General features: G+C 39.8%; 1 protein-coding gene across 1 annotated transcript in view; it reads right to left on the reverse strand.

Annotated features, from left to right (window-relative positions):
* Nucleotides 1-23,878, reverse strand: part of cunh6orf89 (chromosome unknown C6orf89 homolog) — a 40,811-nt gene that overhangs the window by 12,457 nt on the left and 4,476 nt on the right. The window contains exons 2-4 of the mRNA XM_043716773.2: nucleotides 16,768-16,936; nucleotides 2,353-2,498; nucleotides 167-330 (exon numbers count right to left, since the gene is read on the reverse strand). Coding sequence (XP_043572708.1) covers nucleotides 167-330; nucleotides 2,353-2,498; nucleotides 16,768-16,936 — 479 coding nt within the window. The remainder of the gene's footprint in view (nucleotides 1-166; nucleotides 331-2,352; nucleotides 2,499-16,767; nucleotides 16,937-23,878) is intronic.

Consider the following 23,878-nt stretch of genomic DNA (forward strand, 5'->3'; position numbering starts at 1 on the left):
GGCAAGGAAAAGTCTTAAAAACCAGATTAATAAAAATAAATAAACTGAAAACCTCAACTAGGTTGGCTAAAATAAAAAATGTTTTTTTAAAAATACATTTTCTAAAGCCCAAGAGATTCTATTTTTAAAAATGAAAATAAACTAGATTCACCAAATTTAATCTCACCAGTGAACAATCAGGTTGGATTCTTCTTCAGGAAAAAGATACAAGTTTTTATTGATCTCGTTTTCAGCATCGTCTCCAACCTCAGCATACACATCCATGATCTCCTTGTATTCTGAATATAAGCGTTTCAAATCCTCATATGACAATGACACAGTTGACCCACTCTACAGGAAGAGGTTGAACAAATCAATGCAAATTTGGTTGCTGCATCACATTAAAATTATGAGTTACGAATCAGCATGCATAATGTGCACCCTAGTTTTCCATACTCAATTGAAAATGTCATGACACAAGGGAATTTAAACTTAATGTACTGTTTATTTTGGCACAATTTGCAACCATCGTTTATGGGATAAAAATTAGGTCAATGCAACAGAAGACAATATTGCAATCGAAGTATCTATGTATACCTGATAATCATGTGAATTGCAGCTGTATTTTCTTTAAAATTATGTAGGTTATAAATCTGAGTTACTTAAAGAATTTTAGTTTTTAAGGGATACTCTAATAAGTGGATTTTATTCCCCAATTGCTTGCCAGTTTTCCTGGCAAGCATCAACACTGGTAACCATTAACATAGGAGCGGCAGGTGGAATTTAGTTTAGACAAATGTAAGGTGTTGCTTTTTGGTAAGACAAAGCAGGGCAGGATTTAAACAGTCAATGGTAGGGCCCTACAGAATGTTGCCAAAGAGACCTAGGGGTGCAGGTGGATAGCTTCTTGAAAGTAGAGTTGCAGGTAGATATCATTGCCTTCACTGATCAGTGCACTGAGTATCGGAATTGGGATGTTATTTGTGGCTGTGTAGAACATTGGTGAGGCCACTTGTACAATTCTGGTCACCCTTCTATAGGATGTTGTTAAACTTGAGAGGATGTAGGAAAGACTTGCAAAGGATGCCGGGACTGGTGGACATGAGAGGCTGAATAGACTGGGGCTTTCCTCCATGGAGCATCGGAGGCTGAGGGGTAACCTTATAGAAGTTTATAAATCATGACAACATAGATAAAAGTCAACAGTCAAGGTCTTTTCCCCAGGTATGGGAGTTGAAAATTAGAGCGTACAGGTTTAAGGTGAAAGTGGAAAGATTTTAAAACGAACTGAGAAGGTAATGTTTTTCACACAGAGGGTGGTGCATGCATGGAACCAGCTGTCAGAGGAAGTAGAGGAGGTTGGTAGAATTACAAAATTTAAAAGACATCTGCATGGATACATGAACAGGAAGTGTTTAGAAGAATATGACCAAATATTTGCTAACGGCACTAGGTCAGATTGGGACATCTAACTGGCACAGATGAGTTGGATCGAAGGATCTATTTCCATGCTGTATGATTCTATGACCTGATTAGTTTATGGTGTTAGGTTGCATTGTACCTCTTCATGTCTCAAAAGCACAGTTCACATCTACAAATATTAAAAAGTTATTTAGCCACAAAGACCATGGAAGCTGTGCCGAAACTAGATCTTACCTCTAGTAAGTCATGAAAGTAGTGGACTGGCATTCTCCTACCGAAACTCTTTGGTGCTAAGGCTAATTGTAATGCCACAGTTACTGAAATCTGAAGCTGCTACATAATTTTGATATGCCCGGATGAATTTGCTGAGCCACTTGGAAAAGCCACCAACATAATTTTCCTACAAATATTAAAGGCATACTTTCATAGACTATAAATATGCAAATAAGCAGTTCAAACCAAATGATAAACTGATCGGGCTGAATGTATTTACCATAACCATACTAAGGACCTGGGTTACCCAACCTCCCACCTCAGCCATACTGCACAAGTTCACAAGACACCATTTCAACCTGCTTTCATCACAGTATCACCTTTGCCTCATAGCAACAATTGGACAATTTCCATAAACAGGCCAAATCGCAAGAATAAAAGACTGGATTTGAACATTTGGACACTATGAAGGAAAATTATTTACACCCATTCAGGTAGATTAATTTACACATTACAGAAATACCCCAATTCCGCAAATCTGTTTTTTCACAATGTAATTGTTTTCAATAGAAATTTAGCATCACGATTGACTATAATTTGCCCTTAAAAAAGCCAACTCAATTGAATTTCTGCAAACATTATTTTAGACTCAGAATTTCAAAACTATTAGGCAATATGAAGATGGAATACAAGAGACCAAATAAAAAGACTAACACTCTGCCTGACAAAACTACTCACCTTTATTACAACTGGTTGAACTATTCGATGATTATACTTGGAAATATGTTTCATGTCATTCACAGTTCCAACAGTGGTCAAGGCAGCACATTCAGTACAATTAGGTATCAGCCGTGCGCACCCAGAGCATTCCCAATCATGAAAAGCTGCAAGAAACAACATGCTGGTAGTCACGTTGGCTCAGTATGTAGGATCAAGCTGTGATGGATATAAATAATTGAACTTCAGCATCACTCTACAGAATGCATTGCTTTACAAGCAAAATTCAGAAAATTGTTGTATTTTCTACATCCCTAAATCTCTACTTCTCCCAATTTTGAGCAACTCAATATAAGGAAGGGCTTCCCAGAGTGTGTCTTGATTCCCAGTGGGGTTTGTTTGATGATGTCTGACGATGTGAGCTCTTCGGCAGCAATAGCTGCTAGGGACTGCTAACAGCTGCATGATTATTTTAAATTTTCCCTTTTCCAAAAAGTGAGCATGGCTTAATGCGCTAATCTTTGTTGCATAAATTTTGCCCTAACAGTCCCAATGGAAAACACGGTGTCTTCTTGCATAAAAGCAGTTCAATCAAAATAATCCCCCTACTCTCATTGTTCTCCCCATCACCATATTCTCATGGCTTCCTCCTGCCTTACCCCATCTAAGCTCTCCCCAGCCATTCACTTTCTAAAATTGAATTATGATAGTTCTGGCCGTATTAGGGACATGGGGTCAAATCCCACCAAGGCAGCTTGTCAAATTTACCATACAACACATCTGGTTCACTAGTGTCCTTTAGGAAGAAAATGTGCCATCCTTATCGCTGAGTCACATGACTCAAAAACCACATATGAAGGACCCTAACTGTGAAATGGCCTAGCAAGCTTCTCAATTATCCTGAGCTGCTACAGAAAAGTCAAAAAAACAAATTCAGACAAACCATCTGGCATTAATGACTGGCATACTCTCAATCATGTGTTACACAAAGTCCCATATACCACCAATACTCTAAATAGGTAGAGGCACTGTAGTACTGATTAGAAGGAAGCTCACCTAAGAGTTCTCAAAGTGAACTCCAGATCCCATGAGTCACATGGCAACATATCAAACATGCATGGAATCTATTGATTACCATGCAATATCCTCCAGCCGAACAATCAGGACCCTTCTGTATGAAAACAGCTTGGAACTAGTGTAAACAAAATGCACCGCAACTCACCAATGCGGTGAGGTCACGGGATGTGGGTGTCGCTGGAGAGGCTGAACTGAGTGGTTTGCTGGGCTATTTAAGTGGACAGTTAAGAGTCAAAAACATTGTTGAGTCTAGAATCACATGCTGGCCAGAAAAGGCAAGGGCATCAGATTTTCTAAAGGTCTTTAGTGAACCAGATGGTTAATAATGACAATCTACAATAGTTACATGGTCACCATTAAGGAGCTTTTCTTCTTAATGCCAGATTTTTGATTTCAAATTTCACCATCTGCCATAGTGGGATTTGAACCCATGTCCCAAGAATATTAATCTAGAATTCTGAATAATAATTGTGTGGCACGGTGCTTCAGTAGTTAGCACTGTTGCCTCACAGCACCTGGGTCCCAGGTTTGATTCCAGCCTTAGGCAACTATCTGTGTGGAGTTTGCACATTCTCCTCGTGTCTGTGTGGGTTTCCTCCAGGTGTTCTGGTTTCCTCCCACAGTCCAAAGATGTGCAGGTCAGGTGAATTGGCCATGCTAAATTGCCCATAGTGTTACTTACATTAGTGAAGAGAGAAATGGGTCTGGGTGGGTTACTCTTCGAAGGGTCGATGTGGACTGGTTGGGCTGAAGAGCCTGTTTCCACACTGTAGGGAATCTAATCTAATCTAATCAAACCAATCCAGTGACATGAACAGTACACCATCACATCCTCATAACAATTCAAGGTGTCTCACCACCACCTTTTTCAAAAGCAATTCGGCAGAACATTACTCTTGTAAGGAACATTTCAAAGTAAGAATTTTTAAAAACTACCAATGCCTAATTTATTCAATTTCTATTATTCACTTATAAAATCTAAGTATTCACCCTTCTGCTTGCTTTCTGTGTGTTTTGGACTTCATACCAATACATACTTTCAAAATCTATCCTTGGAAGTTTTGCCTTTCGTGTACTCCTGTAACTCAGTTAGAATGAATTTGAATTACACTTAAATATCCTTCATTACTAAATAAAAACAAGAACTGCAGATGGTGGAAATCAGAAACAAAAATGGAAATTGTGGAAAATTTAAGCAGACTTGGCAGCATCGGTGAAGAGAAATAACAGTTAACTTTTTGGATCCAGTGACCCTTCTTCAGAACTGATGGTAGTCGGGAAAAAATTTCTTATGCAGAAGATATGATGGTGGGAGGGGTAAGAAGTAAACAATAGGTGGAGATAGAGCCCAAAGAGAGAACACAGTTGAACAGACAAAGGAGTGGATAGCAGTCAGCCGAGAAGAATTAATAGCTACTAATGAGGACTAAGAGTGGCCAACAATGGGTAATGTTGCAATAGCAGACCATGTGATGATAAACCCTGGTGCGTGGGGGTAGGGTAAGGGCATTGGAGAAGATGCCTCAAGCCATTAGATTGTTAAAGTATTAGACAGTCCAGGAGGCTGGAGAGTTCCAAAGTAGAAAATGAGGTGCAGGTCTTCCAGCCCGTGCTGAGCTGCACTGGAGTACTGCAGTAAGTCTGAGACAGATGTTAGCCAGAGAACACGGTGGCATTTTGAAGTGGTAGGCAACAGAATATAGATATTCTGCAAAGCGGTCACCCAGTCTTGTAGATATTCTGCAACGTTATCACACAGACTGCGCTTTGTTTCCCCAGTGTAGCGGAGACCGTATTGTGAGCAGTGAGTGCAACAGATTAGATGGAGTGAAGTGTAGGTAAAGCACTACTTCACCTTGAAGGTGTGTTTGGGCCCTTGGATACTGAGGAGGAAGTAAATGGGCAGGTGTTACACCTTCTACTGTTGCAAGGGAAGATGTCGCAGGTGGGGTGTTAGAGTGGAGGAGTGGAACAGGGTCCTTGTGGAATGCTGACAAGGGAGGGAATGTGCGTCTGATGATGGCATCCCACTGAAGGTGGCAGAAATGGCAGCCAATGATCTAATGGCGGGACGATAGTAGGTAAGGATAAGGGGGACCATATCACTGTTGTGGGAGGGAAGACAACGGGTGAGCGCTGAACTGCAAGAGATGAGTTGGACCTGCATGAGGGCCCTGTCAACCACGGTGCTGTGGAATAGTCATTTGAGGAACATTTTGGAGGTACCCTTGTCAAAATCAGAACAGATGCGATGGAGACGGAGGAAGTGGGAAAATGGAAATGCGTCTTTACAGGAAATAGGGTGTGAGCATGTATAGACCGCGGGTATTGGTTGGTTTGTAGTGGATATTGGTGGCCAGCCTGTCCTCAGAGATAGATCAGGTGAAGGTGAGAACGAGGTGGAAATTAGAAATAAAATTGATAAACTTTTCCAATTCCGGACGAGAGAGAGAAGCAGCGCTGATGGTATCAGCATATCATAGAAAGAGTTGTGGGTGGGGGCCGGAATAAGACTGGAACAAGGAATGTTCCACCTACCTCATAAAAAGACAGACATAACTGGGGCCCATCCATGACCATTCCTTTGGTCTGAAGAAAGTGATAGGAGTTAAAAGAGAAGTTGTTCAGATAAAGGCAGCGCTCAGCCTAGCAGCGAAGGGCGGTGGTCAATGGGATTGGTTCAGGCCTTGTTTCCAGAAAGTGGAGAATCCTGAGACCATCCTGATGGGAATGGAGCCGTAAGGGAATTTCATGTCCATGGTAAAGAGAAGGCAAACTTCTGTAGCCTGCGAACTTGAAATTCTGAAATCCTTCATTACTTGCTCAGTTAGTTCAGTGTGTTTGTGTGTATGTGCACAATGGATAGCACTCACAAAAAAAGAGAATGCGTCATGCATGGAAAATAAACGTGAGAAAGACAAAGAGTGAAATTGTGTGTATGCAAGTATAATGCAATAAATTAGAGTCGGAGGCAAGCAACATCAACTTTTTCTTATCTTCTTTGTTCCTTTGCAGATGAATGCTGCAGTGATTGGAAATAAAATTAAGATTGTTTAAACTGTGATGAAGTGCACTACATTGGGAAGTTTCTTTTAAAAAAGACAAATGTTAAACATTAGCAATGAAAATAGACAACACCCTTTCATTTGCCTCATGTGTGGCAATAAAACCAAGTCTCCTATGGGACATAATTTCTGGTTAGTACAGCAAGAACTGGCTCCATGTTAAATTCTTGCCTGTTGACACAATTTTTAACCAATATTTCAGCCTGGTGAGTACTGCCAGATGAGTGTTCTGCTAAAAAGATCAAGTGTCACTTTGAAATACACTTTTGTTTTTAAAGACTGGAAACAAATTAATTACCTAGAGGATACAAGAGATAATTTTACATTTATACTAAAAAAAAATTACTTTTCTTGATAAGTTGTCAAAATGAAGAAAATTGCTAAAATTTGAGACAATTTTTTCAGTTGTTCTCCTTTGTAAAAACTGATTTTCACTGTGCACAGATGACTGGAAGAAAGGAGAGTAAGGAGACAAGGAATGAGCTGGGCACCATGCTACCTGAATTGCGGTGCTTTTCCAGCACCACTCTAATCTAGAATCTGGCTTCTAGCATCTGCAGCCCTTGTTTTTACTGTGCTACAATGGTGGGAGCGGAATAAACAAAACAAAACAAGCTATAAAGTAGTTGTGCCATTGTAGGACACAGGGAATTCTCATTTGATATAGAGAGGTTGTAAAATACAAAATCAGAAATTAATGGTATTGCTATTCCCCTAGTTAGCAGACCACGAGTTGGCTTGAGGTGGATACACACAGTCTCCTCTTGCAACATGTTTCAATTTATGCCCTGTGAAAAATTCAACAGTAAAAACAAAACAACATTTGCTTGGATTTTCTAATGGGTAGATGATAGTTTTTCCAGTTAGACAGGAAATACATCTGGGGACCTGAAGAATCCCTATTGTACCAGATTCCAAAACTGCCCAGGAAATTGAAGATTCCACTAGGCAATTTCTTTGCTCCTGGAATCCTCCAAGTGTCTCCATTTAAATCAGAGAATTTGGCGGGTTCCAATGAAATAAATGCTTACTTAGACAAAGTGATACTATTAAGTACATAGTCTAAATCCTGAATAACAATTCAACAAACCCCATATACCTCGCTCATCCCAACTACATCTCTCCCAGAACCCTTCTATCCCCCAGACCCTGACCTGGCAGCCTGACATCCCCACAGCTGATACAAACCCCTTCGCACACCCAAACCAACCTACCCTAAACACTGCATCATTTATCTGGCATCCTACTCAGCCAGCACTAACTTCACGCTCACTGAACTATGGGTCACATTCTAAGGATACAGGATAAGTTATTTAGGACAAGATGAAGAAGAATTTATTCATGCAGAGAGTGGTGAGCTTATGGAGTTCTCTGCTGCAGAATGTCGTTGGTGGAAATTAAGTGTTTTTAAGGAGGAGTACTTTTTTTAGGGCTAAAGGGATCAAAGGGTATAGGGAGAAAGTGGGAAGAGGGTACAGAGTCAATTGATCAGCCATGACCATACTGAATGGCAGAGCAGGCTCAAGGGGCTGAATGGCCTATGCCTGTCCCTATTTTCTATCTTTTGCTGTTTCCCATATGTACTTATCCTCGGACAGCAGCTATCAAAATGGCTCTGAGATTTTAGACCTTTAAAGTTCAGAGTACTGCAGCTAACTGCTGTTAAAAAGGGGAATGGTTGGCTTCCCCTGACAGTATGCACTGGAAGTATGACTCCACTAATCTGAAGGAGTCCTGATCGGAATCTCCTTCCAAACGTGGAGCACTCTTGTTTTGTGAAGAAGAATGGGCAGAGTGGAAATCCGCAGGAGAATGCTGCTCCTTCAAAAACCCAGCCCATGGAATTGAGCATGGGACAACAGTGGATGCTACCTGGAGAAGATACCGAGGTACTAATCATTTTAATGAAATTATGGGGGAAGTCTAGAACTAGAGGGCACAGGGTGAGGGGGAAAAATTTAAAAAGGGCAACATTTTCATGCAGAGGGCGATGCCAGGGGAAATGAAGGAGGCTGGTAAAATTACAACATTTAAAAGACATCTGGATGAGTATTTGAACAGGAAGGGTTTAGAGAGATATGGTGCAAGTGCTGGCAAATGGGACTAGATTAGCTTAGGATATCAGGTTGGCATGGATGTGTTGGACTGAAGGATCCATTTCCGTCTTGTACACCTCTATGTCTCTATCATAGAGCCATAGCAATCTACAGCACAATAAAAGGCTTTTCAGCCCATTTTGTATGTGCTGGTCAGAAACAACCTAACTATTCTAATGCTATGTTCCAACACTTGGCCAATAGCCTTTTATGTCTTTGGGTTTCTGTTTCTACCACTCTTACAGGTGGTGAGTTCCAAATTCTTACCACCATCTGGTGAAAATGTTTTTCCTCACATCTCCTGCTGTCCCTTACCTGAAATCTGTGCCCTGGGTCAATGATCTCTCCATCATGGGAAGGAGTGTCTTCCTGTCGATCTTACCAATGCTCCTCAATTTTATTCCCTCTCAAACTCCCGCAGCTTTTTGGAAAATAACCCCAGTCTATCCAATCTCTCTTCAAAACTGAAATTCTCCAGCCATTGTAATATGTAAAAGTCAAACTGCCCTCACAACTAGTTAGGGTCATTAGAGCTAAATTACTGCTTCACAACTCACCAAATGGCTTTGGTATGGCAATAAATGCTTATCCAAACTGTTTACATACAACAGAGGCTATTACTTTGGGCGCCAATGGTTTATGCTGACGATGTGCAAGATTTGATTAGATTACATTCCCGACAGTGTGGAAACAGGCCCTTCGGCCCAACAAGTCCACACCGACCCTCCGAAGAATAACCTACCCAGACCCATTTCCCTCTGACTAATGCACCTAACACTATGTGCAATTTAGCATGGCAATTCACCTGCCATGCACACCTTTGGACTTTGCAACTTTAACAATAAACATTGATAAGTTTACAATGCCATATGCAGGTTTAATAGATGTTGCATTGAATTCAGTGATCTACAACTGTTTCATGCCATCCCAATACACCACTTAAAAATAAAGAGACTACCACTGTTTAATTACTGTTTTAAAATACTATCATATTGATATGATGGTCTACTTTATTAAAATCTTTAAATTTTGATATCTCAATTATATCTCCTTTCCAACTTTATTCTAATAAAATGTAGCCCAATTTCTTCAAAGTTTCCTCATTATTAAATCTACTCAACGTTTTTCATTCCTGCTCTTTACTGCGTCCTCTCGAGGACTATGATATCCTTCCTAATATGAAGCACCTAATACTCAACAAGCACAATGAACAATCTGAATAGGCTTCTTGTAACCTCTGCTTTTGTACTACATGTTTCTCTTTTTGAAACCTAGGATACAGATTTGAGACAGCATAAGCACTACAAAACAAAAACTTTAATACAATTTAACAGTTTTCATGTAATAAGCACTAACAGATTCAATCTTCTCCATCCCCCAAAGAAACAATAAAAAGAAAATCTCTTCCAACACTAAACAGATCAAAATAGTCACCTCAGAGAATTAGAACAATCAAAGGGAAAATTGAGAAGATTTACATACAGAAGTCTGCATATTTCAACTCCGATCACTTACTCTATTGTCTTGCAGAAAATGATCAATGCATGATCTCTACAGAATATCTCCATATAATATGTTATTTACTTAATGGGACTCCAACAACTGTTTCAATTGCAATATGCCCTGCAATTTTCATTCAGTGAGATGCAAAGATTAGACCCCTTGCAAACCACAGAGATCATGGTGAAAACAAAGTATAAAGAACAGGTTGCTTGAAGACAGTGAAAAGATAATTCTGGATCAGTGGTGCTGGAAGAGCACAGCAATTCAGGCAGCATCCAAAGATAAGTCTACCAGAAGATACCAAACTATAGAGGTCAAACGATTGAAGTCACTTCAACAGTCTTGAAAGCTTTGACGCAAGACATAAAGGGAGTGGTGTATTATATATAGTTTCTGTCTAGCTTTAATTTCCATTATAACACGAAGGTCAGAATTTTTTTTTATAATGCCTTATGCACATCAGGCTCAAAGTGCTAAATAGACTTTTTCCACTGCCATGCTACAATCACCCTTCAACACAAGAACATATCATTCACCACAGATTATCGTTCCAAATTTGAAGTCAGGAGACAACCTATGGCTGCACTAGAAACTAAAAGTACTGAAATTAGATGCATGTTGCTGCATCACTCCTGCGAGATGCATTGTTTCAACTGGGACATACCAGATTTTTAATTTTCTTGGATACCTGAAATGGATTGTTATGTTAATTAAGGGTGGAAACAAAAACTCAAGAGCAAGGCTAAACCTGAACCAAACAGACGCTTTGCATATTATTTGCAGATATCTGCCCCAGAATTCACTTTTAAAATGAAATACAACTAAAATACTCCTTTGTTTCATGCACCAAATTTCATCTACGTGTTAGCATTATAAAACAAATTTATCGCATTCCTCCCAACAACTTTCTTTAAACATACATGCATTGTTGTTCCAGAGATTAATACAATAATTAAATGCTCATAAGAAAATCTGACAAATAAAAAAAAATTGATGGCTGTGAAAAGAATATTAGCCAGCTGATTGGGAGGTGAATGCTCCTCAAAAAGCCAAGGATTGTTAAAATAAGTAAGAGGAAAAGAGGGGCCTTGGGTTAATGTTCTATGTGAATGATAAAATTTTCCATAGTACAACTGTTTCAGCTATGATCAAGTGCTCTGGTTTTGGAGTGGGCTAAAGCTAGCACATCCTCCATGATGTTGCACAAAGTCAAAAGTTCTGATAAAAGATCAAAGACTTGATACTCCACAGAACCGGAGAGATCTGTTGATTATTTCCAGTCTTTTCTGTATTCCTTCAAGTCAAAAGAGTACATTGTTGTAGTGGATGTACACATAATATCAATTGATAGCAGTCTCATAAGAACTGAAGGCTGTAACCAAAAACAAAAATCAGGATGAGACATCTGTAAGTAATGGCCATGTATTCTCAATATGAGAAACAGAAAAGTACACAGAAGTTCATGATAATTTGAGAGTCAAACTTCCAACTGTAATACTACAGACCCAAGAACTTGATGAGAATGTTCAAATATTGAAAAGATACAAAATATAATTATGTGAAGGCAAAAAATGTGTAAAAGTTTGTACTTGAAAGTTATTTGGAACCATATATTTTTCAATGGTGACATTAATAACATTAAAAGGATTCGGAAGAAAGTAGTAAGTGGTTTGATTGGTTAACCATGGTTTAAAATTTTAAAAAAGTACTTTCCTACATTCAACTCTAGCTTTGTGCTGTTCAATTTAAAAAACGTTTGTTGTAACTTAATTGCTTGTAATGTGTTGCAACAATTGAGAGAGTGGAAGTCGAGATGGCACAGTCAAATCTCGGAAGCTATCACATGGAAGAGTAATCTAGTCAAGTGCAATAATATTGCATTATTTACAGATATGAGGATTGAATTTCAAAAGCCAAAACATGGCACTAAAAAGGAATTTATATCAGACTGGCTATGCTTGTGGTAGAAATATTTGTCTGCAGATATCATAAAAACAGAAACTTGTATTAGATCATCACTAGTAGGATAAGCTCAGATACAAAAGCACTAAACCACACCATAAAAGCAGCTGGTTGTATTCCCTCAAAAGCAGATAGTTAAGCTCATACAATAATGATTTTGATAAGTCACAAGTTAAATGCACTGGCACTGATGCTTTAAGTTCACGTTATGTTGTTTGTTATGGAATCAAACAACAGAAAGCCCCCCAACTCCACCAAATTAGCAGCTAGTAAGTTAGAAGTCATACTCATCAACAACCATCTTGGGCCTTTGATAAATAACTTCATATTTAAAGAATAATTAAATCACAAAGGATATACTGTTTGCTCAGTTCTAAAGTTGAGCTCAGTCTACAGGATTATGTTTGGCATCTGAAATAACAGGAACCTAAACTCAGACATAAATCATAGAGATGTATAGCACGGAAACAGACCCTTCAGTTCAACCCATCCTTGCCGACCACATACCCAAACCCAATTTAGTCCCACCTGCCAGCACTTGGCTCATATGCCTTCAAACCCTTCCTAGTCATATACCAACCCAAATGCCTTTTAAATGTTGCAATTGTACCAGCCTCCACCACTTCCTTTGGCAGCTCATTCCATACCCATACCACCCCCCGTGTGGAAAAAGTTGCCCCTTAGGTCTCTTTTATATCTTTCCCCTCTCACCCTAAACCTATGCCCTCTAGGCTCCCCACTCCAGGGAAAAGACTTTGTCTATTTATCCTATCCATGCCCCTCATAATTTTGTAACCTCTATAAGGTCAGCCCTCAGCCTCCGACACTCCAGGGAAAACAGCCCCAGCCTGTTCAGCCTCTCCCTATAGCTCAAATCCTCCAACCCTGGAAACATCCTTGTAAACCTTTTCTGAACCCTTTCAAGTTTCACAACGTCTTTCCGATAGGAAGGAGACCAGAACTGCATGCAATATTCTAACAGTGGCCTAACCAAGGCCCTTACAGCCGCAACATGACCTCCCAACTCCTGTACTCAATACTCTGACCAATAAAGAAAAGCATACCCAATGCCTTCTTCACTATCCTATCGACCTGCAACTCCACTTTCAATGAGCTATGAACCTGCACTCCAAGGTCTCTTTGTTCAGCAACACTCCCTAGGACCTTATCATTAAGTGCATAAGTCCAGTTAAGATTTGCTTTCCCAAAATGCAGCACCTCGCATTTATCTGAATTAAACTCCACCTGCCACTTCGCAGCCCATTGGCCCATCTGGTCAAGATCCTGTTGTAATCGGAGGTAACCTCCTTTGCTGTCCACTACACCTCCAATTTTGGTGTCATTTCCAAACTTATTAACTGTACTTCTTATGCTCACATCCAAATCATTGGTCACAGGTCTCCTGTCTGAAAAGCAACCCTCCACCACCATTCCTGTATCTTCTACCTTTGAGCCAGTTTTGTATCCAAATGCCTAGTTCTCCCTGTATTCCATGAGATCTAACCTTGCTAACCAGTCTCCCATAGGGAACCTTGTCATGCCTTACTTAAGTCCATACAGATCACATCTACCACTCTGCCCTCATCAATCTTCTTTGTTACTTGTTCAAAGAAAACTCAATCAAGTTTGAGAGACATGATTTCCCATGCACAAAGCCGTGTTGAGTATCCCTAATCAGTTCTTGTCTTTCCAAATACATGCACATCCTGTCCCTCAGGATTCCCTCCAAAAACTTGCCCACTACCGATGTCAGGCTCACTGGTCTGTAGTTCCTGACTTGTCCTTACCACCTTTCTTAAAACAGCGGCACCACGTTTGCCAACCTCCAGTCTTCCGGCACCTCACCTGTGTCTATCAATGATACACATATCTCAGTAAGAGGCCCAGCAATCACTTACCTAGCTTCCACAGAGTTCTGGAACACACCTGATCAGGTCCTGGGGATTAATTCACTATGTGTTTCAAGACATCTAGTACTTCCTCCTCTATAATATGGACATTTTTCAAGATGTCACATCTATTTCCCTACATTCTATACATATGAAAGTAGGGAGCAACCAATATTCCCATTAAATGATCTTTTTTCAGTATTGTCCTCCAAGTCCATGTGTGCACTAGTGTTATAGGAAGGATATTATTCAGCTCGAGAGAGAGTTCAGAAGAGATTTACCAGGTATGGAAGGTTTGAGTTATAAAGAAAGGCTGGATAGGATGGGACTTTTACACTGGAACATAGAAGGTTGACCTCAGAGGTTTATAAAATCATAAGGGGTATAGATAGGATTAATGCTGGTGTCTTTTTGCTAGAATGGGGGATTTCCAAGAGTAAGGGGCACATTTTTAAGGTGAGAGAAGTGAGATTTTTAAAAAAGACATGAGGGGCAAAATTTTCTGCAGAGGGTGGTCCTTGTGTGGAATGAACTTCCTGAGGAATTACTTTTTGGGGGCACAGTTACAATGTTTAAAAGACACCTTAATAAGTAAATGAATAGGAAAGGTTTGGTAGGATATGGGCCAGGTGCAGGCAAATGGGACTAGTCTAGTTTGGGATTATTTTCAGCATGGAATGGTTGGATTGAACGGTCTGTTTCCATGCTGTATGACTCTGACTCCCAAAACAAGAAGTCAATGCACTGGCATGTTGTTGGATAGCACGGAATATCGGATGAACCTGAGCAGCTGTGCCACTGAATGGCTTAGAGGGAACACTGGCAGCAGCCCACTGACTCTGCTCTACCATTCAATAAGATCATAGCTTATCCGGCAATCCTCAACTCCACTTTCCTTCCATTCACCCATAATACATTTTTAATTATTAAAGGAATCATGGTATCTATCTGGCCTTGAGTGCACTGGACAATCCAGTCAAGTCCACTGCAGCAAAGAATTCTATATCCTCAGTGAATAAATTCCTCTTAATCTGCTCTTATTGGGCAACACTTTACTAAAAGATCATGTTCTGTGATCCGAGACTCTCCTACAAAAAAAAAACAATCTTTCATATCTACCCTGTCAAGTCCCTCAGGAATCTTCTATCTTTTATTCTTCAATAAAATTGCCTAACATTCTTCTAAACTCTAATGAGTACAGGTCAAATGTACTCAATTTTTCCTCAAAACCAAACATATCAATCTAGTGCTTCTTCTCTGGATTGCCTTCAATGCCAGTATATATCTTTCCTCAGGTAAGGGATTAAAACTCTTCACAGTATTTGAGCTGGAATTGATCAATGTCTTATACAGTTTTCACAAGGTTTCCCTATTTTTTATACCCTATTCCTTTTGCAATGAAGGGCCACATTCCATTTGCCTTTCCTATTGCCTGAAGAACATAGATGCTGGTTTTTTGTGATTTACGCAGGACTCTCCCACCTACCACCAAAGGTTCTTGTATGTAGCTTTCCGTAATCTTTGATTCAAATAATATTCAGCCTCCTCTATTCTTTCTGCATAACCTCATTTTCTCACATTATATTCCATCTGCCAAGTTTCTGCCCACATCTTCAACCTGTCCAAACCCTCTGCAAGCCCTTTTTTTTGTCTCAGCACTTGCCTTCCCATTTATTTTTGCATCATCTGAAAATTTGGCGACAGTACATTCAGTTGCCTTATTCAAGTCATTCATATATTGGAAATAATTTTGGCTCCAGGGCTGATTTCTGTGGAACTCCACTAGTTACAATTTGCCATCCTATACCTCCCTTGTCTCAAATCTGTCTATTAGTTAGTAAATTCTCCATCCACGCTAACGTACTACCTCTAACACCACTTGGCTTTTGTCTCATTTCTCACAGCTGTCTGCAAATTCAGCAGTTAGTAAAAACAGGTTGTTTGAATGTTGAAGCCTGAACCAGCTTTAGAGCAGAAGAAAAATGCTTTCTATTCTTTCTCTTTTGCTCCTCATCAAGGTCCAAGGCTGTCGAGAAGGCAAACAGATGGAACGTCCTAGTCAGAAGCAACAAATTTAAAGGTATTTCCAAGGCAGTAAAATAAATGGAGACAGCAAAAGGCTTTGACACTTGGATGAAACATCAACTGTCATATCACAGTATTTATAGGCTTTCCAACCGATCAATTACACCATTGAGCTCCTCTGTACTTTTTGCCTTGTTCAGCCAGGCAAGTTCCAAAAAGCTTGCCAAATATATACACTGACCGTCAAAGAATCAAATGTTCGTACTCCAGGGCTAAATATACACTTATCACCTTTCAGTTCATGTTAATAGCTAACCTGCAGGTTTGTTGGGCATTTCCTATACCATCAAAGGCACTCAAATTAAACTCTTAAGTCAATGGGTTTCAGCCGGCTTCTGACTATCAAGTTTTTTTGTTCTTTTAATCTGTCACAAGCACCAATCACCTACCTGGTTAAGTTAAACTTATTACTTAAATGTGGGGGCAGGAAATTATCGAGTTTGCTTTAAATTTTTACAAATCTACTCAAACTTGAAACAATTCTAGTGCTTTGTGTTCTTTATTCTTCTCCTGTTTAACTGAAATTTGGGAAGTACACTGCTGTCAATATTGTGAGATCAATTAAGTGTAATGTTTTTCTACACTTGCACAGTGTATCTCCCATGTTGAGATCTACAAGGTGCTAAGGCAAGTACAAATTTGTTTCACTACTGTTGTGGCACAATTATAAAGTCCTTACCAATTTAAATTTAAACTTACTCTATATCCACACAAATTCATTAGCTCACTGGAATCATTACAAAATTACAATTATCTTACCTTCCAGATTGTATTTTTTGGCAATTGGTAGACAAAAAAGACGGATATGACTAATTATTGGACTCCTCCAGCTCTGGTCTTCTGTGACTGCACTCTGGCAATGAGATCTGCCATAGGGGATGATGAAGGAATAGACTGCTGTTATAAGGAGCCCCAGGGCCACCACAACCTATTGGAGAAATAAACAAGGCAGATAACTTAACTCCACAAGATCTAAATGATGGAAAATTTGTTAACTTGCACAGATTAACAACTTGTTCGCAAGCAAATCATCTTATGAATATGAAACCTTTCGATATGATTAGTCACAGTATTTTAATCAATGTCTATCAACTGCATTTTGAATATTCATAAACACAGGCAGTCTTAAAATTGCTAAGTTATTAGGACCACAAATATTGAATGTTGAGAGAAGCAATACAACATGCTTAACAATATTATGATATCAGATGATGTTATCCCTGGAGAAGTCAGATCCCAGATCAAAATAGGTCTTGATAAAACAAAAACAAAAGATTCTAACAAGGTTATTTCTCACTGAAATACAAACATGCAATGCTGCAGTTTTGAGTTCAACAATAAAACAACTTTACTACAACTTCACAAAAAAAAACTATTCACAGGTAACACATTTAATGATTTGAAACATGATATAAAATACAAACACATAAATCTAAAAAAAAAACACTCCTGTATAGTTCCAGAGATAATTCCGTTTTCTTTTTCATAGTCAAAGAGATGTACAGCATGTTAACAGACCCTTCGGTCCAACCCGTCCATGCCGACCAGATATCCCAACTCAATCTAGTCCCAATCTCGTCCCACATGCCAGCATCCAGCCCATGTCCCTCCAAACCCTTCCTATTCATATACCCATCCAAATGCCTCTTAAATGTTGCAATTATACCAGCCTCCACCACATCTTCTGGCAGCTCATTCCATACATGTACCACCCTCTGTGTGAAAAAGTTGCCCCTTAGGTCTCTTTCATATCTTTCCCCTCTCACCCTAAACCAGTGCCCTCTAGTTCTGGACTCCTCGACCCTAGGGAAAGGACTTTGTCTATTTATCCTATTCATGCCGCTCATAATTTTGTTAACGGCGGCACGGTGGCACAGTGGTTAGCACTGCTGCCTCACAGCGCCTGAGAACTGGGTTTAATTCCTGCCTCAGGCGACTGACTGTGTGGAGTTTGCACATTCTCCCCGTGTCTGCGTGGGTTTCCTCCGGGTGCTCCGGTTTCCTCCCACAGTCCAAAGATGTGCAGGGTCAGGTGAATTGGCCATACTAAATTGCCCATAGTGTTAGGTAAGGGGTAAATGTAGGGGTATGGGTTGGTTTCGCTTCGGCGGGTCGGTGTGGACTTGTTGGGTCGAAGGGCCTGTTTCCACACTGTAATGTAATCTAAAACCTCTTTAAGGTCACCCCTCAAGCTCCGACTCCTGTTCAGCCTCTCCCTATAGCTCAAATCATCCAACCCTGGCAACATCCTTGTAAATCTTTTCTCAACCCTTTCAAGTTTCACAACATCTTTCCGATAGGAAGGAGACCAGAATTGCACACAATATTCCAACAATGGCCTAACCAATGTCCTGTACAGCCGCAACATGACCTCCCAACTCCTGTACTCAATACTCTGACCAATAAAGGAAAGCATACTAAACACCTTCTTCACTATCCTATCTACCTGCTACTCCACTTTCAAGAAGCTATGAACCTGCACTCCAAGGTCGCTCTGTTCAGCAACACTCCCTAGGACCTTACCATCCAAGATGGAGGTCGGGAAAAATTTCTGGCTGTAAGAGCTGCTCCTTTTTTTTTGAGGTATTTTAGGTGCTGGAGGTGATTTCCTTGAATTCCAGTAGCAGCAATTACTGTTTTATATGCTGTTGCATTGTTTTGGAACTTTGAAAACAAAAAGTCAAAACAACAGCAGTTTTAAAAGGGAGAAGAACAGACAAAGGAAGCACATGGTGAGGACAGTGCAAGAGATAGAGAGAGAGAGAGACAGAGAGAGAGAGAAATAGAGAGGGGGGGTGTGGGGAGGGGAGTACCTGCACGGTTACTGCCTTTGCTGGTTTTGAATTAATGTGTCGCTGGACATCGGAGTGCATCTGGGAAAATTAACAAACAGTGAATTTCACAACTAATCTTGGAGGAACCAGTTTGGGCGAAGTTCACAACACCGAATCAGATAAGTTAATTGTTGTTTTAAGTCAGTCCAAGAGAAAGGCTGTATTAATGAGTACGTGGGTTCTTTCTTGATTATATGTTTTTGGAGATAAGTCTCTTGATTACTTAAAATATAAGCAATAGCTACTAATTTAACCTGGTGCAGTGTTTTGTAGGGGAATAAGATGGTGTTATTTATTTTCTGGGTCATCTATAGGGTATATTTTAATTGTGGCCTCAACTCCCCGTCTTGAGACTGTGATAATCTTTCCCTGAAGCCTTTATACAAATGAATTTAGACTCTCAGCTTCAAATAACTTCTTCAGGATTGTAACCAAACACTTCTGACTTCAACATTCTTAAACTACCTTCTTTGCTTAGGAGCAACTATTTTACACATTCAGCTTCAGCCAACTCTTCAGTGGACAAAAACTAAAGAGTTTCTTTTACCTCCAAGATATGAATGTTTCTTCAAAAAAAAATCAATCACTAAGCTTGTAACACACATTGTTACTGTGTGCACTTGTAAAACCTCCCAATGTAAAAAAAATTCCTGATAGCCTCCTACAATTATCTCTCAAAAAGACTATTTAAAAATAAAACTCCATGCCAACAGAAATAAACACCTTCAGACAGACTGAAAGCCCATACATCACTAAATCAACAGAAATAATGTACACATGAATCTCACACTTTGCATTACAATTGCAATATATAATGTATGTTACCAGATTGATTGCACTAAATTATGCCAATGTTTTCTCTATACCCTTACCCTCCCAGTCCACCAAACCCTCCAAATGCACCCTGGCTATAATGCAACTGCTACCCAAAACCATCACTTCAGAGGGTGTTATCATTCCCAAGGCATGTCCAAACATAACAGAGCAGCCCCTATAAGCCAGCAAGGGAAAGGATAATTCTGAGAAAGAAAGCACCCTCTAACCGAGCCCAGGGGACACTGGCAACTTTGGAGTTCAGCAGCTAATCCCCTCTCTCAGGCACCAATGATTTTTTTTCATTGTTAAGCGAGCCCTTAGTTAATCCAATCCCACTTAACACTTCACCTCAGTATTTTCACTTAAATTCATAACTTTCAGGAACAAATGGTATTTTTAGAGAGGACAATCCATATTGTAAATCATACTGCAATATAACATGGAATTGCAGCTTTTCTAAAGGTATTCGATTTACCATTTATTATTTACTCGATGGGAAAAGATTAGTTTAAAATATTGAAATAAAGCAATATGCCAGAGGTAGGAGAAAGTGAGGACTGTAAATGCTGGAGATCAGAGTACAGAGTGTAGTGCTGGAAAAGCACAGCAGGCAACATCACAGTAGTAGGAGAATCGACATTTCGGGCATAAGCCCTTCATCAGGAATAGGATTCCTGATGCAGTGCTAATGCCTATTCTCCTGCTCCTCGGATGCTGCCTGACCTGTTGTGCTTTTCCTATGCTGGAGGTATAAAATATATACAGAAATGAGAAAAAACTCAGCAGGTCTGGCTGCAATTATGCTAATTAAATTTACCTTATCATTCTGCAAATTAGGACATTTGTCACATAGGCTGTTCAGGAATCAGATGCGCATCCCAAAAACTGACAGGACACTGTTCTGACCACTGTAACAATTATTGACCCGCCCTCTCCCTCTTCAGCTTTGTTTACATATCATCCCAAATTAACATACAAATGGACATCAAGATTCTCCTCAATGATGTGTTGAGTGTGGCAGTTCGGGATTTTCCTCTGCTCAAAGAATATCCTGCTGTCTGCACACGTTATATGTGATCAATAAAATTGGCATATCTTTGACAGGATTCTCATACATCTAGAAACCTGCTTGAGGAATAATGTACAATCTTTGTTGCAGAATATATAGCCAGTTCTCTGTAAAGCACAAGGCTTCAGGAGTGCAATGATGGAGAAAGAAAAAAATGATGTTTTGAGTCTTCCTTGGACTTTCAATAAGCATTAGATTTCTTAAATAAATGGGTTACTATTGATTACTGTAAAGAATACTGTACTGAGTTAATGCACTGCAATGTTGATAAGACATCAATTTTTAATACTATGCTAAGTTCCTAATTTTCTAAATAGGAGCCAAAGAACTACATTCCAGAAAAATGATTATTCACAAGGAAGTGGAGAAGAAATTAATAATTACAAATAAATTCAATGTCTACTCACTCCTTACTATTATTCATGGGATTAGACACCCAACATTTTTGGTTGCATATGTCAATCATTCACAAATATTAACTTCTGAATCAGTCTGGATTACTTTAGTGTGCAATCTGTTTTGTACAAGTTCGCTGCTTTATATTTGCATCCTCCCTGTCGGTTTAAACAAAATGAATAAAAACCTCAAAAGTTCAAAATAAATTGGATGCAGTGCAAAGTTTGCAACAATACAGGGTGCAGTCATCAAGTCAGGGCTGTGGCCCTGAAAATTGTGTAATGAGTGTCATGGCTCCAAATTAGGGATCTGTTAGTTCTGTAATGTAGTTTCAATAAAAGATTTTCAACTAAAGCAACTTGCTTCCCCCTACTGTCTTTAAATTAGTGCTGACTTGACTCCACATGCATCTCTTTCCAATTATACAAAGGTTCTTTTCTTGCTGCTATTTATGAGTTACATCTCAAAAGATTAATTTTATGACAGATTTTGAAGGGTTAAACCCAGACAGAGCTTGAGATGGCCTGTAGGGCGATGACCCAAATGCAGCTAAAATGTTCTTGAGTTCATACCTACCATCTGCCCTTTTGTATTCAAGTGTGCAATATACTACTTACTACTTTATAAAGAGAAGATACTGCATTAAAATAAAGTTAAAAACATTTGCATTTATTCTGCTAAAAACACAGGTTATTAGCCAATTGACCTTGATTTTGCAATCAGCTTCAGAACAAAAACATTCACTGAACTGGAAAAAAGCTGCCCATCAAGATCAATTTCTGTGACAGACAGTTTAAATCTGATGCCAGGCTAATGGGATTTTTGTTACAGCAGCAATGATGCCAGCAAGCTGACAACACAAAATCACATTGAAATATTCTTACAAACTAATAAGTTAAAACTGTTCTGAACAACAACACCGGACCTGAGACATTAACTCTGCTTTCTCTGCACAATGCTGCCAGACCTAAGCTTTTCCAGTAATTTTTGTTTTTGAAATTAAAAAGTTGAATCTTCTCTTTTACCTCAAATTTTCAAATAAAGAAATAAATTATAATTGGATTTAAAGAGGCTAAACCATACCAACAAATATTCAGAAAAGTAAAATGCAGATTACATAATTGTGCAGAAATCTGATATTCCAGAAATGTAAAATCTGCCCTCAAGGCAAGCAATAGTGTTCAGTAGTAATTATGCAGTTAATATGAAGGTAATTATGAATTTTGGGCGGCACGGTAGCACAGTGGTTAGCACTGCTGCCTCACAGCGCCAGAGACCCAGGTTCAATTCCCGCCTCAGGCGACTGACTGTGTGGAGTTGGGACGTTCTCCCCGTGTCTGCGTGGATTTCCTCTGGGTGCTCCGGTTTCCTCCCACAGTTCAATTCAGGTGAATTGGCCATGCTAAATTGCCCGTAGTTTTAGGTAAGGGGTAAATGTAGGGGTATGGGTGGGTTACGCTTCGGCGGGTCGGTGTGGACTTGTTGGGCCGAAGGGCCTGTTTCCACACTGTAAGTAATCTAAAAAAAATCTAAAAAAAAATGCCATTGTAAACCTAGTTATATTGTATTCAACAATACCCAACTTTATTGAGGACTTAGACTTCAAACCTGTTTGTCTCATTGTATAAGTTCTCATCAGTCCACAGATATGCCTTTGACATGTGCTCTGGGGAAGCTTAAAATCATTCAGATGACCTCTAGTCCTGCATTCTTCTGTACGTGAACAGACTCTTGGAACTGCAGTCAGTTTCAGTAATGTCGCAAACACTGACAGCTTTTCAATCATTACAACAAAATCTAGGCTACTGTCTGTATGCTAGTCCAACCTATAAAGCACAACTGCTGGAAGAAAAACTATCAACAGAATAATACCTTTTAATTATAAGCTTCACAGAGCTGTTCAAAGGAGCTGAGATCTCTGTGGCAGGTTGGTAGCAGACCTGTGCAGAATTTTCAGTCCACCAGGATCTGCCGGCCAAACATTCCACTGTCTGTGGACTTCAACATATTCACTTCAAGCATGCTCTAAAGATCATCTGGGATCTCTCCATCAAGAGCAAGTGAGGACTGCAGATGCTGGAGCATCAGAGTCAAAAAGGGGGCACAGGAAAAGCACAGGAAGTCAGACAACATTCTAGGAGCAGGATAGTCTACTTTTCGGGCATAAGCCCTTCATCTTTCCATCAGCAGTACATTACTATCAAGTTAACAGATGCCACATACCAAATGGTAATGTTAAGTCAGTTATCGTACTGACCAGGCCAGCTGGGCCATGATCGGGTTCCCTCAGGTGCAGGAGCAATCAACTACATTCATACAGCCAAGTAAAATCTCCTGTGATCAGGAAAGAGCTTCACTCACTACTAATCATGTAGAATGTGAATACACCAAAGGCACCCTGCAAGTTTCTGCAAAATTTCCAGGAACTGCCATAACTTGTGCCCCACAAATGCCCTGGCCGTCTTTGATCAGGCCACCGAAATGCCAGAATGGATGGACTCTGGGCAACAATGGCATTTTTGCCTACAACTGTATTTTATTGCAACACAGAGCCAGGAAACAACTTAACCTGTTGCCATGTGATTGCAAGGGCAGCAGGGAATAAGCCACTGGCCCTCTGAAAATGAAGTTCAGCTGCATTCTGGGAGTGCATTGCAAAATGCTCCCTTAAAGTTATGTATCAGTGATATGCTGAGCAATGCTTAGCCTGGCACTCCAGAGCAAAGTCAAACTGGATGCAGAATCAAACTGAGTG

The sequence above is a fragment of the Chiloscyllium plagiosum genome, unplaced genomic scaffold (genome assembly GCF_037043375.1).
Source record: "Chiloscyllium plagiosum isolate Xiang-an unplaced genomic scaffold, Cpla_swu_hap1 HiC_scaffold_26, whole genome shotgun sequence".
Taxonomy (NCBI): domain Eukaryota; kingdom Metazoa; phylum Chordata; class Chondrichthyes; order Orectolobiformes; family Hemiscylliidae; genus Chiloscyllium; species Chiloscyllium plagiosum.